This window comes from Leishmania martiniquensis, chromosome 27 (assembly GCF_017916325.1).
Source record: "Leishmania martiniquensis isolate LSCM1 chromosome 27, whole genome shotgun sequence".
NCBI lineage: Eukaryota > Euglenozoa > Kinetoplastea > Trypanosomatida > Trypanosomatidae > Leishmania > Leishmania martiniquensis.
This window is the reverse complement of record NC_090162.1, coordinates 442,501-460,000: the sequence shown is the minus strand read 5'-3', so window position 1 is coordinate 460,000 and position 17,500 is coordinate 442,501. Positions and strand designations below refer to the sequence as shown.

The following is a 17,500-nucleotide window of genomic DNA, read 5'->3' as shown; positions in this document are numbered from 1 at the left end:
GACGACGGACAGAGCCCACGCCAACCAAACGCAAATGCCGCCTCATCGGAGGGGGCGCCAACGAGCTTTCGGGCCTACATGCCCTTCGACAGGTCCACCATCTCCTCCCAGCAGCGCCGTGGCGGCAACCTTGTTCTCTTTGTCAAGCCGAACGAGAGTGAGTCAGAGGCGGCATCGAGGGTCCCGGCATTCACGTCTGTGCCGCAGCCGCAGCAGCCGCAGGCCAACGGCGGTGGTGTGGTCAGCGAGGTAGGAAGCTTCAGCGAGGAGGCCGACGAGACGGTCAGCGGGGCTGCGGAAAAACCTCTGGCCATCGGCGCCTCAGCATTAACGGGAGCGGTGGGGTCCGTTGGTAGCGTGGCTACCGGGGTGGCGCGCAAACCTCTTCTCATTGCTGCGCTTGTCCTGGTTTACTTCATTTTGCTAGACATCGTCCTCTTGCGTGGGAATGAGCGACTTAACCGTGTGCTGCGCCGTATGCGGGCGGCGGAGGATGATGCGCTGATTTTGCTCTCCGCCAGTTTAGTCCGCCAGACAGCAGAGGCGAAGCGGGAGTTGCGGGATGCTGTGGCAAAGGGCACTGGCAGCGATGCAAGAGGGGGCTTGGAGATGGCCCAGCGGAAGGTGAGGGCTCTGGAGAAAGTGTGCAACCGCAGCATCTCGCGTCTGCACGCGGCACTAATGTTTCCCGGCAGCGTCGACGATCTTTTCTTCCTCATTGAGGCTCACGCCACGTATGACGACATGCTGCGGGACTTGGCGGTGCACGAGTTGGACTGGGCGACGACGGTGATGGCCGGGCACGTCGTGCAGACAGGTGGGGGCGTCGTTGAAGAGTTACAGATACGCGCGCCTGGTGCAGGAGGGCCCGTCGCACACTCCCCGGCAGCGCATGGCAGTGAGTCGCCTCCAACGGAGGAGGGGCGCACAGATGCGGCGCTGAACTCGCTGCGTAATGTGCGACTGCATCGTGTGCGCGAGGGAGTGGCCCCGGACACGCCAGCAAGCAACAGCTATTCGCAGCGCGGCTACACCGGGGCAAGAGGCACCACTGATTGGCGGCGGCAGGCAGGCAGCGCGAAGCGATTCGCCTCTCTCTTACGGGGGGCGACGAAGGTGGCGGGGGGAGTGCTGGCGATCCTGAGGCTGAAGTATATTGCTGTTATGCTCATCTGCGTGATGCTCTCCGCAGTGGTGCGGATGGGCTGATGAGGCGAGGGAGGCAGCCGCGCGCGAGGCGGGAGTTGGGGGGGAGGAGGCACCGCGGCCCAGCAGGCGGGGATGGTGTGCAATCTGGTCCAGCATTGCATATCGAAAATGAGCAAGACGACATCGAAGTTCAGCGTTGGCGCATTAGGATAGCCCACGACAGCACAACCGCTGCCTCCTCTCCGAACTTTGGCACTCCGTGGCGCCATCTCAAAGGCGCGTGTTTTTCTCCCTGCGTAGAAGGAATGCGCATGTGGTCTTCAGCGTATGCCGGTACGGGCCAGCGCTGCTCCTCACGCGCCTCACCTCTTCCTGAGTCACTCCATCGCCTTCACCACTTGGCGTCCTCCATGCACTTCGCGGTGTCTGTTGTCAGTGATGGCGGACGCTTCGCGAAGACGCTTATACGGGGTCGCACTAGCGCCACATCGCCCTTCTCCCGCTCTCTTCGGTGTGAAGACGCGCACCTGCTCTGCACAGGTAATATTGTACGCTAACATCTCTGCTTTCACTGCGCTTGCACCAGTCCACGCTTTTGCATGCTCGCACCTCGGCGCTTTTCCTCCTCCTCTTTCGTGCCCGCGCCTGGTGCTTGATCGATCCATTGTGCAGTGCTTCCTCCTCGCGTTGCTGTTCGTGGCCTACAACGTCGTTTTTTTTTTTGTCCTTCTATTTGGTTGATGCGGGTGTGCTTGCATGATGAGAAGGGGGGCTGGGAAAGGCTAGCCGGTGGCCTGCGCACGCGTGCGAGTAGCTCTTCTTTCGCCCTTCCCACTCCCTTCCCCTCTCTTCTCTCTCATATATATATATATATATACATGTACATGCCCGTGCTCCTCTGTGCACGTTCCCCTTCGCGGAAGCGCCTCAGCCAGCGAGCGAGAGATAGAGTATCCTTACCGATCTCGGCGGGGAGGGGAAAAGAACTCGAGGCAGATGAGCCAGCTGCCTGACAGGTGCGACGGAGTTGTGGGGGACGCTCCGGACGCATCCTGCTCCACCCTACTCGTCTTGATCTCATTTCGGGGTGTGCTTTGCCGGACGGATGGCTTGCGGGGTGTGGGTGGGGGAGGTGTAGGGCACTCTCTGCCGTGCTTCCCCATGCGCTGGCACAGCACTGCCTCCCTCTGTCTCTGTCTCTCTCTCCCGCCTCGCTTCTTCGCCAAAGGAGCGTCGCGTTGTGCCCGCGGTGCACGCACGCACCGATTTGCACGGATGAAAGTTGCAAGAGAAAGCGTCGGCGGCCCTTTCGCGGAATGCACGATGGCACTCGCCCGAGAGATCAGCCCGTGCCGAGACACAGAAAAAATAATAAGCAGAGGCTCTCTATGGAGAGAGAGACGAGCAGACCTTGCGGAGCGGGCTGTTGCTGCTCGCCCCATCTGCCGTTCTCCCTCTCTATTCGATCGCGTTTCTACCGCCTCTCTCTCTCTCTGTGCCTCTCTTTCCATTTATATATTTTTTCACATTCCGCGGATAGCGCAGACGGCAGGAATGTTTGCCGTCGGTGGCGCCACCCCTCTCTCTCTCTTTGTCTCCACGGGCGCTTCTGCGCGCCTCTCCTCTTCCCGCTTCTCCGTCTCAGCCCGCACGCGAATGCCGCTGATGATTGGCCGGCCAGGCCTCGGCAGCCGCTGTGCTGTGCCAACGGCGCTGCGCGTCAGCCAAGTGTGGCGCATGCGCTTCGATAAAGCACCTGCACCACCAACGCCGCCGTCGGAGACCACGGCCTCGACGACGACAAGCTCGCTGGCCGCCGCGTCGACGGTGCCGCGTGTGTCGTACCATACCCTGCCCTCAAGTATGTACCCCAAGGAGGTTAGCGCTGATTTTACTCCCTTTCCGTTGCCGAAGCATGACGCATCCATGGGGTTCGGTCCGGTGCGCCTGCGCAACGTGCCAGACATTGAAGAGAGTCGAGCGCGCATGGCGAAGGCAGCGCACGGTGGTACCCGGGGAAGCGCACCCACGCAGCTCGAGGGGGAGGATGGCGACGCTGCCGAAGCGGCGTCTGCCTTGTGGACCGAGCTGAGCGGCGAGCCCACGGCGGCATCTGGCGACCTCGCCACGCCTCCCACGCCAGCTGGGTCTTCAGAACCTCCAGAGGCGTCGTCACGTGCGTCGGAGGCGGTGGACGACGGCCTCGGCGGCTATCACGTTCACCACCACTTTCCGCTGCTCGATGTGCTGGAGTGCGACCGAAGCGTGAACGACCTTCTTGCACAGTTTTGGAACCGCCCACAGCGCGAGGCGAGGACGGCAACAGTGCTCGATCTCGCCGCTACGCTGCATCGCCGCAGCAACGACGAACTCACACGCGTCCTCTACGAGCTGAGCTCCCTTTTTGAGTGGAACGGTAACGGACTTCAGTTTATTGCCGCCAAGGTGGTCAAATACGGCCGCAGCTACACCGCGTCGAGCGAGCTGACCAAGGCGTTTGTCCAGTTGATCGACGCGATGACGGTCACTTTGGTGGAGGAGCAGCCGCACCGCTTGGCGGAGTCGCCCACGCTGCTGGCGCAGGTGCTCCATTTCCTCGCGCTCGTGAAGATCCTCGAGCCGAACAAGTGGTACACGTTGAATCCCAATGCGCCGCAGAATCGAGCAGACTACGCGCACCCGCGCGGCGTGAATCGAACTTCTGCTTACGTGACGACGGGCCGCGTTCTCCTCGACTTTATCGAGGATATGGTCACCAGTGGACACGACTCGACGTGTGAGGGTGAGATGCATGGGCAAGAGGGCGGCCTGGCGCATCCTTACCAGCCGCCACAACAGACATTCCGGATCACCGAAGGATGGTCAGAGAAGGACATTCTCGATGTCTTGGCCGGATTCTCGGGGATCATGCCCGATGGCAAGACCCCGTCAGCCGTCTTACATGCACTGCTGGATGCGCTGTGGATGCGCTGGTCTAAGGTGGGCTTTGCGCTTTCTACGCCTGAGCAAGCAGCGCAACTGGAGCGTCTGTACATGATGCTGCAGGTGATGGACGTGCAGCGCGACGCCGTGCTGGATGCGCTGCTCGGTGGGCAGCTGAGGGCGCATGACGCGGCGCGATCCGCATCGGGGTCGCCGGCGCTATTTGGCGAGCGCGACGACACGCCACCGCTGACGTTAGCGCCTTCGCTGACGCAAGCGCGGGGGCCAGATTTCTTTTCAGCGGTCTCGCGCGACAAGCGGTCGGTGGTCAAGGAAATGGCATTGCGGCTTCTCACGTCGAGCATGGCGAGGGCGCGCGACGACGGCGATACGGCGCTGCACCAGGCCCTTGTTGAAGGTGGTACGGAGCTGTTGCAGAGCCTAACGTCCAAGCCGGCAGCGCTGTCGTTTGCGCAGAGGGAGGAGTTCGACGTGACGGCGTTAAGAGCGGTGCCGCACATGGCGGGTGTGGCCGAGCGGCTCGCCGAGCAGCGCACCGAGGCACCCTTTTTTCCGCTTACGGCGTCCGCCGGCGGCCTTCCCGACACCGCGGCTGTGCTTGCCCACCTCAGCGCCCATCCTGCGCCGTACATTGTTGTCTGCAGGGGCCGTCGTGTCCACCCGGTGCGAACCTTGGTATCGAACCTAGATCACCTAGCGGCCGTGGAGAACGTCTTTCTGCTCCACTCCAGCGGTGCTTCAAAGTGCGTGGACGCCCTCGTTGCCGTCGCCCGGCGCTTACGCAGCGGAAAGGATGCACTGGTCGTCACCACCAGCTGTCTGCGGTCGCTTGCAGCGACCGCCCAATACGGCGCGGCGGAGAAGCGGCGCGCCGTGGCTGACCGTGCACTGGACATTGTGTCTTATGAACTGGAAGCAGGCCGTGCCATACTCGTACCGGTCACCGAAGAGCTGTATGTGCACGACGCCGGTACCTATTGCGATGAGGACCTCATTCTGTGGACGCTGGCCGCGTACTTCGCACGAGACGTGCCCCTTGTGAAGGTGCACACAATCATGAGCAGCCGGTGCAGCGCACGAAGCCCCCAGCACACGATGAGAGGCGAGCACAGCCCTCTCACGTCGACAGGTGACCTGTACAACAAGTCAACCCCGTTCCTACAGTCGCTGCGGAGCAAGGAGCTGCGCGCTGTCACCCATCACCCCGTCGTGCAGCGCCCGGTGCGAGATCGCCCGCAGACGCTCTACAATGTGAGCCCGATCCGTGCCCGCTTTGTGTACCGGCGAGACAAGGCGCTGTTCGACAAGTACCACGTTACAGCGCGCAACCTAGCGCCTGGGTTCAGTCAAGGTGCATTGAACAGTGACTTGCGCGCGCTTGGCTTCTACACACCCGACCATCCGCAAGTTCCTTACACGCCTGTGTCAAAGTTTCAGTTCTCCCCCGTGCCAGCCGACCCGCTCGCTTCCCACTGAAGCAGCGTGCGCAATGCAGCATCCGCCGTTCTGCGCGTGGGAGTCTGGGTAGGAGGTCTCTCCCGGTCCGTGGCTGCTTCGAGGTGCGGTGCGCTCGAGGGTGGGGCACTTTCTCCGCCATCTTAGGTGTCTTTGCGATGCCGGCTTTGGCCCCGGCACCGCTTCGCTTTGGTTTCTTGAGCTCGTTGCAGCTGTCGCACGCGGCGCCTCTCGTCTGCCTTAGCGCTGTTTTTTTGTCTCCTCGGAAGGGCCCCCGTCCCTCTCATGGTAACTCTAAGAGCAGAAGAGAAGCGACCGAAGGGCCTGATGACGCGATGCAACTTTCTATCCGCTTACGGGAGGAGCGAAGGTGGTGGTGGGGTGGTGGGTGAAGCGGCGACTGCCACGCATCGCCGAAGTGACGCTGTCTCTCTGCGCTACAGAATCGCGTGTTGGTGTACACCATCACTCTTCTTCGCGTGTCTATCTTGGCAGCAGACACTGTCCCCGGATGAGAGCTGCCCTTGCCTTACTGCGCAGGACGAGCGAGTGAGCGTGAGGAGGGGGAGAGAGAGGAGAAGGGAAGTAAAGCCCACCACGCTAATGGGCAGAGAAGGCCATTGATTCTGCGGTCCTGCCTCCCTTGCTGTGATGCATTGCCTACCTATCCTCGCCGTCGCACGCGACGGCGATGACAGGACACACCAGGTGACCTCAAGTAGCCACGCATAAGCGTGCGCACACACACACACCTAAACGCACACTTGCACTTGCAGACTTCCTCTTCTTTTGTTTTGCGTCATCTCTACTCGATACATTAAGCGAACGAAGCCAGCCAACGCGGGGCGCGCCACTAAGCCCCTGCGGTCTTCTTCCTTTGGCAGCGGTGGACGCGCACTGCTTCGCACGGCACCTCATCACACCCACCCGCATCACCTCCCGAGCGGTTTTGCCTCCTCTTTCCTCTCTTTCATTGCTGCCGTCGCCTGCCGCCCCTCTTTCCTTTTTTTCCGATTTCTCCCGATAGCGTCGCGCTCGGTTCTCCCTCGCTCAGCCCCGACGACAACGTAAGCCCCTCGAAGCGTTCCGTTCTCATCTTGGTTCCACCTTCTCTTTTACGGGTGGGGCTCACTTCTGCCCTTGTGGTGCCAAACGGTCTTTCTGCGCGCGCGTGCTCGCCCATCGCTCCGCGCCCTCTCCTCTTCACCCCTGTCTTCGCCTTTCGTGACTTTGGCCGCCAATGTTCTCACAAGCGAAGCAGGGCTCAATGCTCTCGCTCGGCATCGGCCCCAGCGGCGTGGCCGCCAATGACAAGGCGAGGAGCAAGCAGCTCACGCAGGCGGAGAAGTACGAACAGGCTCTTGTGACGGCAAAGGTGTTTCTGGAGGATAGTCGAGCACGCATGACCAAGTCCATGGATAAGTACAACGCTGTCGTAAACAGCAGTTACTGGTTTTACGGCTACTTTGGCGGCAACATGGTGGCAACGATGGCTGCGTGTCTGGCACTGGGCAACCGCTGGGCCTTCTTTAGGTCGTATAGCGGCTGGATTGCCCTCCTTGGCGGCTATGGTGGCGGCAAGGCGTGCCTTGGTGCCCACTCAAGCGTGCTGCTTGGCGGTGTCGTGGGGCAGCTGGATCACGAGATCGAGGAGGCGAAGCGGATGGACGAGCAGACGGGCCACATTGTGCCGGACTACCTCCGTGAAGCGGAGCGATTGACGCAGGTGAAGTATGAGCTGGTGCCCACTCTGCCAGAGGCGATCGCGGCACGCGCCCATCACACAGAGCGAACTCTCGACGACCGAGCCGACGCGCTCGTCGAGGCGTACATGAAGCGCAAGGCGGCCCTCGGAAAGAAGTAATGTGTGTGTGTGTGCCTGTGGTTGGGTGAAGGGTAATGCTTCCATGTCTCAAAGCACAGCAGAGCAACCGGGGAAACATGGCGGAGCGGATGCTGTTGGTTGAGCGGCTCAGGCGACATCCGCGTCTGTGGCGGTTACTTTCACTCTGACTTCTTCACAAACGGGCAAAAAAGACAGAAGCACAGCACAGAAACACAGTCAGGGCGCTCTCCTTTTTTTGTTCGGGTCCCCTCGTGCTGAGGTGTAGAGGCGCTCGCCTTTCGTCGAGAGGACAGAACTGGGGTGAATGGCGCGGAGGCACGCGTGAGTGTGTGTGTGTCTGTATTAGGAGGAAGTTAACCAGGAGATGTGCCCCTCTTGCGCTTTCCTCACCCTTCTTTATGGTGCGCGTGTGCGCATCGATTGTTGCAGGAATGATGGGGAGGGGTGGCGCATATTAGAGACATCCAGGGCGACTTCAACCCTGCTTCCCCTGCAGATCTCGTTGGCTGCGTGTACGCTGCTGTTGCACGTCTTCGCTCCACTGCTCCCCCCTAACCCTTTGGCAAGCAGGAGCGCTTTCCAGGTAGCCGCTGTGCGGATGCGTCGTGTGAGATGAGGAGGTTTCTCGAGCAGGAAGCTGCACAAGGGGGTGGGGTGCGGGGGAGCACGCGGGCTGGTGCAGCTGTGCACGCTACCTCTTCTGCCCTCTTTCTTCACCAAAAACGTGGCTTCTCCTCACTAGTCCTTTTTTTTCTCTTCAAAACCTCTCCGGCGCCACGCGAACAGACGCAGCCGGCGAGGGCGCGAGGAACGACCGCAAGACTGCAAAAAAAAAAGGAACGGAGAGACGGAGTGCCGCCAGCTTCTTTGCCTGGCAGCTTTTTTTTCTTTTCCACTCCCCTTTTTTGCTACCTCGTTGTTGTGGTCGCTTCATGCCCTCTCTCATACAGGACGAGCACAGTGCCCCACTCCCGTCTTCGCTTTTCGTTGACGCCCGTTTTACTTTCCTAGAGGACCATCTGCAACCCCCATGTCACGATCTATCGCGAAAGGGCAGCAGCGCGCCGCTGACGTGGTCAGTGGCGCTCGTAATGGGCTCACTGGAGGCGGCACCAGCGCCGGTGGTCGTGCGACCGGCAGCTTCGCATTCGACGCGATGGCTGCTTTCACAAAGGGGCAGTTCTACACCGCCGAGGAGTTGCTACCATACATCAGTGAGGAAGAGAAGGCAATCCTGAAGCAGGAGGTCCTCAACAGCATCAACACCGAGTTGCTGCTGAGCGCTGAGCTTGAGGTGACGGTGCCGCGTCTGTTGAGGTCGTGCCAAAACGAATCGCGTGAGCTCCGACGCGCCATGAACTCCATTGCCTCTTCCCAAATAGTGGAGGCGCAGCACGCTTTGCAGATCGTCAAGAAGAACTATGGAAAAGTACAGGAGCTGCGAGAGCTCTTTCTGAAGCAGGGTGCCCTCATTCGCGGCCTCGGTGTCGACACACTGAGCTACAAGCACTTGCGTCAGCTGCACTGCCTGCGCGACAACGTCAGCTCTGTTATCCAGTGGTCAGAGGCGCTCAAGGAAGTCCGCTACGGCAACCTGTACGTGCTGGTGGAGCAACAGTCATTCCGATCCATGTACGATCGACTGCGAAAGCTGCAGCTGATCCGCCGCACAGTCATGATGAAGGCTGGTGCGCGCTACCATAGCTTCCAGGCGGTATTCGAGCCGTACTTCGAGAAGTTGGATGTTATTTTATCCATGTTCGTCAATGAGGTGTTCAAATTTTTGCGTGAGGACGCGATGGTAATCGCGATACAGAAGGCGCTCGAGGATGACGTGCCCGACGGCGCCTCACAGCGTGACGTGAACTTCGCTAGTGGCGACGCAAACCAAGGCAATGAGGAGGCACCGGAGCCCTTCGAGTGCCTGCGCCAGTGCATTTCTGTTTGCGGTGACGAGATCGAAAACCCTGTCCTGAACTTTGGTAGCGACGGGGTAGCGACGGAATCGCAGATCAACGAGGACGCGGTGTACTCCGCTGTGGCGAAGGGCATTGCACGGCTGTGGGAGGAGCAGATCATGCAAGATGTGGTGGACCCCTTCGGCCAGATTTCTCTGTATCTTGAGCAGATGAAAAAAGTGGAACCGGTGCTGGGTGCCTTCGAGCTGACGCTCTTCTCGCTCTCAACGAAGCTCCCTTTCTTCAGTCTCGTCGTGAGAGCCGTGCATGCGGAAGTGATGAGTGCGATGCACAGCTACGTCAACACTAGTGCCGATCTGGCGGCCAACGGTCTCATCGAAGCATCGGTTTTTGTTCAGTGGTATGAGGAGATGATGAGGACGAACGGCTACGCCCAGTACGTGGACACCTCCGTGATCGATAAAACCTCAGCGTCTTTGACAAGGGCGGCTGTCGGAGGCTTGTCGGCGCACCTGACGCGGCTCTGCCGCGCCTGTGCTGTGACGGTATGCAAAGACCCGAAAGGGCCCACCATCCTCCCCTCTGGCCTCCCCATTACGACGGGGCCGGTCGACATGTTCAGCGTTCTGCAACAGTCTCTGGGTGGGCTCAACACCTCTATTGACGTCGCTGTCATGCGACAGATCGGCAAGGCGTGCGCCGACTCTCTCTCCGCCTACCTTGACGAGTGCAGGCAGCGCAGCGACTTCGACTACTGGGCGGATGAGAACAATTCGCTCCTGCGCCCGCAGCCGGCCGAGGAGTGGCAGCAGCGGCGCATGCTGTTCCTGTACGCCTTTTGCAACGACTGCACCACCATTGAAAACAATCTCGACACCATTGAGCTTAAGTTTGCCTCGTGCTGGGACTATGACAGCCCCAGCGGCGGCGAAAGCGAGGGTGACGGTACGTCTGTAGGGGCCGGCGGCGATGGCGGCGACACCTCTCCGCCCTTCCAAAAAGTGCAGGATGCGCTGCTAGAGGATGCGTTTTATTACCTGGATGAGATTGCCGCGCAGGTGGAGCGGGTCGTGGAGGGCGAGTGGGCGAAGGTGTTTCGAACGACCGAGTGGTATGCCGATGCGACGAACCCGGTGCAGCTCATCATCAACACAGAGGCGGAGTACATCGATGAGGAGTTTGTGACGATGCTGCAGGAGGCTCGCTCTCGCAAGCTCACGCGGCAGATGCTCATTCGAAGCGTCGAGAAATACATCAGCACCCTCGTCGAGTTCCTGGCCGATGTGATTCGGAACCCAAAGAAGAACACCGTAGAGAGTTGGCTCACCTTCGTGGACTGCCTGCAGCGGGACATTGACATTTCGCTTGCCATGTGGAGTGAGCACGTCTTGGATAGGCGAGGCCGGCTGCTCGACCTCGCGCAGCGTGCGCTGGAGGTGATGAAAGAGCTGCTCTCGATTAGAAAGCCGGTGGACTTCGAATACCTTCTGCAGGATAGGCTGCTCGACGACTTTGGCGACTGCCCGACCTTTGTCATCCGCTTCTGCTTTGAAGCGCGAGGCCGAGAGGTAGACCGCGAGACCCGCGAGCGGCTCATGGCGGTTTGGGCCGAGCGGACCGCCCACCAGAAGCGCGACAAGGATAAGCCCACCGTGGGCTGGAGTCAGCCACCGTCGTTCCTCGGCAGCGTTGACCGCTCCCTCGCAGAACTCGACCGGGCCTCAGGTTTCTTCGGCCGCAGCATCAAGAAGAAGCGCGCAGCGGAGCAGAGACAGAAGGCGATGCAGGAGAGAGACGCGAAGCGGGCGGCCCGCCAGGCCCGCCGCGACGCGGATGCTGCCGCCACCAAGGTACTTGCGCCGGTGGCCAAGCCCAAGCGGAGCCTCGGCGCAGTGGAGGTCGCATCCCTGGCGGATATTTTGAAATGAGCGGATGTGTTCGGAGGAAAGCGGTGACGGAATGTGGGAGGACGGCTAGCGCAACCGCCGTGCGTCTTGAAAAGCCCACCACCCGCGCTAGTGCAGCTTTTTGCTTTCCGTCCTCCCTTGCACTCTTGCCACCTTGACACGAGTGGACTTGTGTCTGTCTCCGTGTGTGGGCACGCGCGCAGGCGCTTGTATCTTCCCGGTTTTCTCTCGCAACTTGCCGTAGGCACACCCTTATCCCGCTTGCTTGCGCATTGTTCATGGCCCTCTTGGGTCGATCGTTCACCTCCCCCCTCCCCTCACTGCCTCTCGCACGTTCTCCGCTTAGCCGTCCATTATCCCACCGCGCCCCTCTTCCTCGGCTGCCGGGCCGCTGCGCCCGCGACAGCGTCGCACATCTGTCTCGCGTTTGCTTTTTCCCCTTCCTTTCCCTTGCCCGCAGAGACGTGTGTTCCGTGTGTGCACTGCCCCTCCGAGCTGCTCTCGATTTTTCTCCTGCTCCCTCCCTCCCTCTTCCCGTCACTCTACCCATATCTTCTCCAACGCTCCCCGTGGGCTGTTTCGCAAACTCTTGATTGGTTGCTCCCTCGATTATTCGCTTATGCCAGTATCTCTCTCTCTCTTTCTCTGCAGCGTAGAGGCGGGGGAGGGGAAACGGTGGACGCCCCGTGGCGTATGTGTGTGCGTGTGCTTGTGAGGAGGAGGAGGGGGGAGGGGGGCTGCGCCGCGCCTGCGTGTGTTCCGGGAGTGCTGAGCAACGGCACGCTGTGCTGTGCCTCCGCGGCGCTCTCGTTCTGCGCGGGCATGGACGCGCACCTCATTATTTGACCCTCCTCGCTCCCTCTTTGCTCGTCTTTGCTTTTGGACCGCTTTCAACAGAACGGAAAAGACACAATAAATATGCAGCCACACGCACCACTGGCACCGGATCAAACACACACGGCATCGCTGACGCCTAGATGCATTAGAGACCCCACTGCTCCTTCGTCAGCCGGTGAAGTACATGGCCGTCCCGCATCAAGGGAGGAGTGCGCATGGTGAGGTAAGGAGAGGTTCGAGCTCTTACAGCCAGACAGAACAAGCGAGAGGCACGTAGAGTGTGACCGCGCAGCACCTCGCACAGCCGCAGGAGTGCAGGCTGTGTTCCACGCCACCCATGCTGCCCCGCAAACATCTCCTCGGTGCTCGAGTGCAGCAGCTCCCCTCTTCTTCTTGCACATGCGCTTGATGAGGCAGACAAATGCGGCTGCGTCTATGTCTGCTGTAGACGGCCTCCCCCGCATCTTTTGGCCCTCTCTGTTTATCCCTTCTGTCTGGCAGGTGACGGCTGGCGATTCCGCAATATTCTGCGTTTCGTTTTTTTTTGCTGCTTCGGCGGCATCGCCACCCGCTGCGGCAGACGTGGTGTGTACTGTGCAGACTCGTGAAGCCCTTTCCCCTTGGCCAGACCCCTCCCCCCCTCCTCCCCCAACCACCCCACAGCAGAAGGCATGCCTCCTGCTACCCCCGTACGCACTCCACCGTACCTCGTCGATGTAGCGGCGAACCTGACTGACTGCGTCTTTCGCGGAGTCGATTGGAATGGCAAACGTCTTCACGATGACGACTTCGACTGCGTTTTGGCACGCGCTCAGGAGTGTAATGTGCACCAGATCATGATCACCGGGACGAGTCTTGCCCAGTGCGTCAAGGCCATCGCGCTGTGTCGGCGGTACCCCAATCGCCAGCTACTGTGCACCGTCGGGGTACACCCGGCCCACTGTGGCGAATTTCTTCGGCCTCTAGACCTCCACGAGGTTCAACGGGTCGCCGCAAACGACACGTCGAGTGTGACGGCACGCTACGAGAAGCCAGCCGCGACAACGACGGCGGTGCAGGAAGAGGCGTGGGCGCAGGAGCGCCTCGATTACTTGGTGAACCTCGTGAAGGAGAACCGTGACGTGGTTGTGGCGGTTGGCGAGATCGGTCTCGACTACGCCGAGCTCACCTGCTGCCCGCGTGAGGTGCAGGAGACGTATTTTGTACGCCAGCTCATCGCGTTTGCCCCGCTGCAGCTGCCTTTTCTCTTCCACTCACGGGGGTGCGGCATGTCATTCGTGGGTCACCTAAAGGACACCTGGGCGCAGCTATCCTCCCAGGCAACTACTACCAGGCTGGTGGATAGCAAGATGCACTCTGCCTCATCGTTGCCCAATGCGCAGTTGTGCGGCGTGGTGCACAGCTTTAACGGTACATTGGAGGAGCAGGAAGCACTGCTGTCAATGGGGCTGTACCTGAGCGTCAACGGCAGCGCCTTTCGAGAGGCTTCCCTGGCCGCGCAGGTGACTTCGATTCCCGTGGACCGTTTAATGTTCGAGACGGACGCCCCGTGGTGCGACATCCGGCCGAACGACTACGGCGCGCAGTTTGTGCGTACCACCTTCACAACCACCAAGCGCAGGAGGCCATTCGAGATGGGGGCGTGCCTGGAGCGGCGCAACGAACCGTGCCATCTTGTTCAGGTTATGGAGGCGTATCTCGGCTGCGCCAAGGCGTCCGCCACCGGAGTCGGGGACCCTTTGTCCAGCTTGAACGCGGCAACGCTGACGGATAGGGTGTACGCAAACTGCCGGCGTCTGTTCAACTTGTGACGGAGGCACTTCATGGCGACGAAGACAAGCGCGCCCTGTCATTTGTGTGTGCGTGTGTGCTCCAGACACTCACGCGCATCTCTAATAGTGGTGAGGCGGTACCACCGGCGTGCGCGAGCGCGTGCACCGAACAAAAAGTATTTCGCTGAGGCTCTGGTCTACTCACCGTTCTCGTCGCTCACTTGGTCAAGGAGGACAGGTTCCCCCGCTCAGAGGGGGTGTGGGTAGGGGGTCGCCTTGCGACTCAGATTTGGTCAACTCGCCTGCCCGAAAGCGGCCTCTCGACACGGCGTCGACAACCAACTCTTTGCTTCGTATTTTCTCCTCCTAGTCCTCTGACCAACAGTGTTTGGCTGCTGCGCAACACACCCCACCCCCACTCCCCACCACCACACGCTAGCACAACCAGACGCACGTGCGCGCCCTTCGCGACCTCCCCAAGCTGCTTCTGCTGCCCCCCTCTCACATCCCATGAAGCGTGAGCGAGGGGAGGAGAAGGGTGCAGAGGTGGGAGGCAGCCGCCCTGGGCCGAGTCACCAGCTGAGCGCCTCGGCGAGCACAGTGCTCAAGCGGCGCCGACTGGCCAAAGGCGCTGAAGTGGGACTTCCGCTTCACGCGTCTGTCATCGAGGAAACGTGGGAGGCGGAGGAGGCTCACGCGGTACTGGTCCGCTTTCCGTGCTTCGACTTCTTCTCGCACGTGTGCGTGTGCGAGCGCGACCGGCGGCCCGCCGCATTCGACAGCGCCATCGAGAATTCGCCAAGTCCTACCAGTGGGTTGCCAGACATCATTTTGTGTGATGACGCACCCCCGCTGAGCTCGTCGCATGATACCGCCAGCGCTGTCTTCGCCCCCGAAGCCGCTCTCTTCATGCCGGGGACTCTCGAGACGGACACCCCGCGGCTCTTGCTGAATGCCGGGACCCCACAAGAAATGCTATTCGAGGGGCACTGGTCTGAGGTAGCGGGGGAAGGCGTGGCCATCACGAATCGTGCCGTGGTGCACGTCAGCCCCAAGACGGCAGGCGCGGCTTCCCCATCTACCGCGCCCCCCCCGAACTCTTCTCCTATCGTGAGGGACGTCGCGACGCTGCCCAATACCGCGTGCCGCACAGCTGAGTCGGTGCCGGCCTCTCTATCTCAGGCAACGGCGGCGCAGATGCCGGCGATTCCGAGCTTGCTAACCCACACCCAAGCTGGCGTCACCGCCGACGAAAATCGCCGTCAGCGGGAGGAGCAGCGGAAGGGTTGGACCTACGATCGCATCGACGTGCCCTCGGGCGTCCTCGTCATGCATCGTGTACGCTAGAACAGCACGTGCACGTCATGGCGCTCGTTCACGCACCAAATGCGCAGTGCGGGTCAACGCCGAGGTGAACGGTGCGATTTGCTGATCTGTCTCCTCCGCGGTATCCCCCGCCCACACGACACAGCCGAAGGTGCGGCGGAAACGCAACACGGGCGCGTCTGCAACGGCGGCCAAACGGCAAGAAGAACGAATAGAATCAAAGCGCTTTGCTGAGAATGTTTCACACCTTATCAGCACGCGCGGAGATCGGAGAAATGGGCGGCGCGGGGCGGGCGTACCCCTTTGTGTGTGCCTGGGGGTGGGGGAAGGGGAGGGGAGGGGACATAGAAACTAAAATGTATTCCTTGTCCTCTCGTCTCATCTCAGCGTCTCCGTTCGTCCGCCAATCAGCGGACTCGAGGTCGATGCTGCTCAATTCTCTGACCGCTGGCACGCAGACACACGCCATACCGCTGTGCGCCGACTCAGCCACCTGTGCGCGGCTCCTGGCACAGGCCCCGCCCACTCTCCGCTTCGCACACCGCCTCGAAGCCGCTCCTTCCATCATGCCGGTCGCCACGTGGTGCATGCCTGTCGCGGGGTAATGGCGGCGGGCTCAGGCACTTCGCACCCGTGTGTAAGTGTGAGGGACTGGGCGAGGTACGTAAGCGCTACGAGGGCGCGCCGACCATCACGTAGACGGTGCAAAACTGTTCGCACGCGGCAGTCTCTCCGACACAACCCCCGCCCAAAGCCTGGCCACCGGCACGAGCAGCGATGCGCCCCTCGGGCCCCCTCACCTCTTGAGCACTTGGCCCTGCTGCCCGCACACGAAGTGCACCGGCATCCATTCGGATGGAGGGACGGGGGAGGGGGCTGCATGGCGCTGCCCGCGCAGAGTCGGGCGCCGGCGCCTCTGAGGCATCGCGCACTGCAGCATTCTTTCCCCTTTTCTTCGGCGTCATCGGAAGGGTGTGCCGAGCGATGACGTGAGGAAAGGGCTGCCCCAGTCAGCCCTTCTTTAGCCGCAGAGGCACTGTGCCAGATGGAGAGCAGAGCTGCCGCATCCGCGGCAGCTCTCATAGAGAGAAGAGGGTGTCTGTTCCTCTTCAGTGAACCCTTGTCGTGCTTACCTGTGGCGTGTCGCGTGTCGTACCTGTTTTCTGCTACCGCAACGTCTGTTCTCTCATCTCGCCTCGTCTTTCTTCCGTGGACACGGTGCACACACCTCTCACTGAAACACTCGGGCTCTATAAGCATCGCCATTTTCGCTCACTTTGAAACTGGAATAGGACGGAGAGGGAAGTACCGGACCCGTTGTCACAGGAAAGCGTTGGACACCTACGCTAGGAAGCCTCGTAGCTGAGGTGTCTATTGGAGTGTGCGAGATCACCCCTCCCCTCTCCTCCCCTCCACATACTGCATGTTGACAGGGAGACGTCACTTCGGCAAACGAACTTGACAAACGTTTTTCTTCAACGGCAGCAGCGCCCGCCATTCCGGATTAAAAAACACAAGCATATTCAACGAGGCAGCCAGAGCAGATCTTGCGCACATCGACATCAAGGCCCACTGCCGACGACTGGCACTCGATCGAGCGGGGGAGAGGAGGACACGTTTCCTCTTCTGTGCCTCAGCGCCCAAGGATACAGGTGCGGGAAGACGTTAAGTTTCGTGGCGCGGCGTCAACGTTTTACACCTTTTTTTCGTACTGGCGCAACCAAATCAAACATATTGGAAGAAAACCTGCATCACTAACACCACCAACAACACTTCAGCCAGGCATTTCCCCTCCTCATTCGCCCCCCTTCTTCCCCCTTCACGCACATACATTTATATTTGAGTGTGTGTGTGCCAGTGGACTTTCCCTGTATTCTTTCCCACGCCTCATCCCTGAACGACGATCTCTTTGCCTGTATGTCATATCTTGTCAAGCGTCGGTGCTGTTTATGTATTTGAGGGCTCTTTTTTTTCGAGCGGCCCTTTTTGCCTTCAATGTACGCATCCTCACGTCCAGCATTCTCCTCCGCTTCGCCCTGCACTTCGCCGCTGTCGACTCCTTTGCCGCATCCCACAACGCGTGTGACGGTGCCCTCGGTTGCATCTCGCTTACCCCTTCCCCCTCTCTTCGTTCGCTGATTGTTTCTCAGTTTTGGGGAGAGATTACACACACGCACACACTTATATCTATATTTATCTAAATATATTTCATTGCGTGGAATTGTGTATGTGTGTCGATCGCTTTACCTCTCTGTGCATCTCTCTCAAATCGCCCCCACCTTACTCCTTTTTTTTCAGTGGTGGCTGTTGTCGGTCACGGCTACGTTTTGGACCCTCTGTGAGCCG

The 17,500-nt window shown here is 60.3% G+C and overlaps 6 protein-coding genes across 6 annotated transcripts in view; all 6 read left to right on the top strand.

The window, feature by feature from the left end:
* Positions 1-1,209, top strand: part of LSCM1_03451 (uncharacterized protein) — a gene marked incomplete at both ends in the record, with an annotated part of 1,269 nt that extends 60 nt beyond the window's left edge. Inside the window, one exon of the mRNA XM_067320993.1 lies at positions 1-1,209. This exon is cut by the window's left edge and continues 60 nt beyond it. Within this exon, the coding sequence (XP_067177603.1) occupies positions 1-1,209 (1,209 nt within the window).
* Positions 1,210-2,703: 1,494 nt separating this feature from the next.
* LSCM1_03450 (uncharacterized protein) lies at positions 2,704-5,568 on the top strand (the record flags this gene model as incomplete). The annotated part of the gene is made up of 1 exon (XM_067320992.1): positions 2,704-5,568. The coding sequence occupies one exon, from the start codon at positions 2,704-2,706 to the stop codon at positions 5,566-5,568; it is 2,865 nt and encodes a 954-aa protein (XP_067177602.1).
* A 1,219-nt stretch (positions 5,569-6,787) lies between these two features.
* LSCM1_03449 (uncharacterized protein) lies at positions 6,788-7,411 on the top strand (the record flags this gene model as incomplete). The annotated part of the gene is made up of 1 exon (XM_067320991.1): positions 6,788-7,411. The coding sequence occupies one exon, from the start codon at positions 6,788-6,790 to the stop codon at positions 7,409-7,411; it is 624 nt and encodes a 207-aa protein (XP_067177601.1).
* A 1,012-nt stretch (positions 7,412-8,423) lies between these two features.
* On the top strand, positions 8,424-11,240 carry LSCM1_03448 (uncharacterized protein; the record flags this gene model as incomplete). Its single annotated transcript, XM_067320990.1, has 1 exon — positions 8,424-11,240. One exon carries the CDS (start codon positions 8,424-8,426, stop codon positions 11,238-11,240), a length of 2,817 nt encoding a protein of 938 aa, XP_067177600.1.
* Positions 11,241-12,727: 1,487 nt separating this feature from the next.
* LSCM1_03447 (uncharacterized protein) lies at positions 12,728-13,867 on the top strand (the record flags this gene model as incomplete). Its single annotated transcript, XM_067320989.1, has 1 exon — positions 12,728-13,867. The coding sequence occupies one exon, from the start codon at positions 12,728-12,730 to the stop codon at positions 13,865-13,867; it is 1,140 nt and encodes a 379-aa protein (XP_067177599.1).
* Positions 13,868-14,338: 471 nt separating this feature from the next.
* LSCM1_03446 (uncharacterized protein) lies at positions 14,339-15,175 on the top strand (the record flags this gene model as incomplete). Its single annotated transcript, XM_067320988.1, has 1 exon — positions 14,339-15,175. One exon carries the CDS (start codon positions 14,339-14,341, stop codon positions 15,173-15,175), a length of 837 nt encoding a protein of 278 aa, XP_067177598.1.
* Between the last annotated feature and the right edge of the window lie 2,325 nt (positions 15,176-17,500).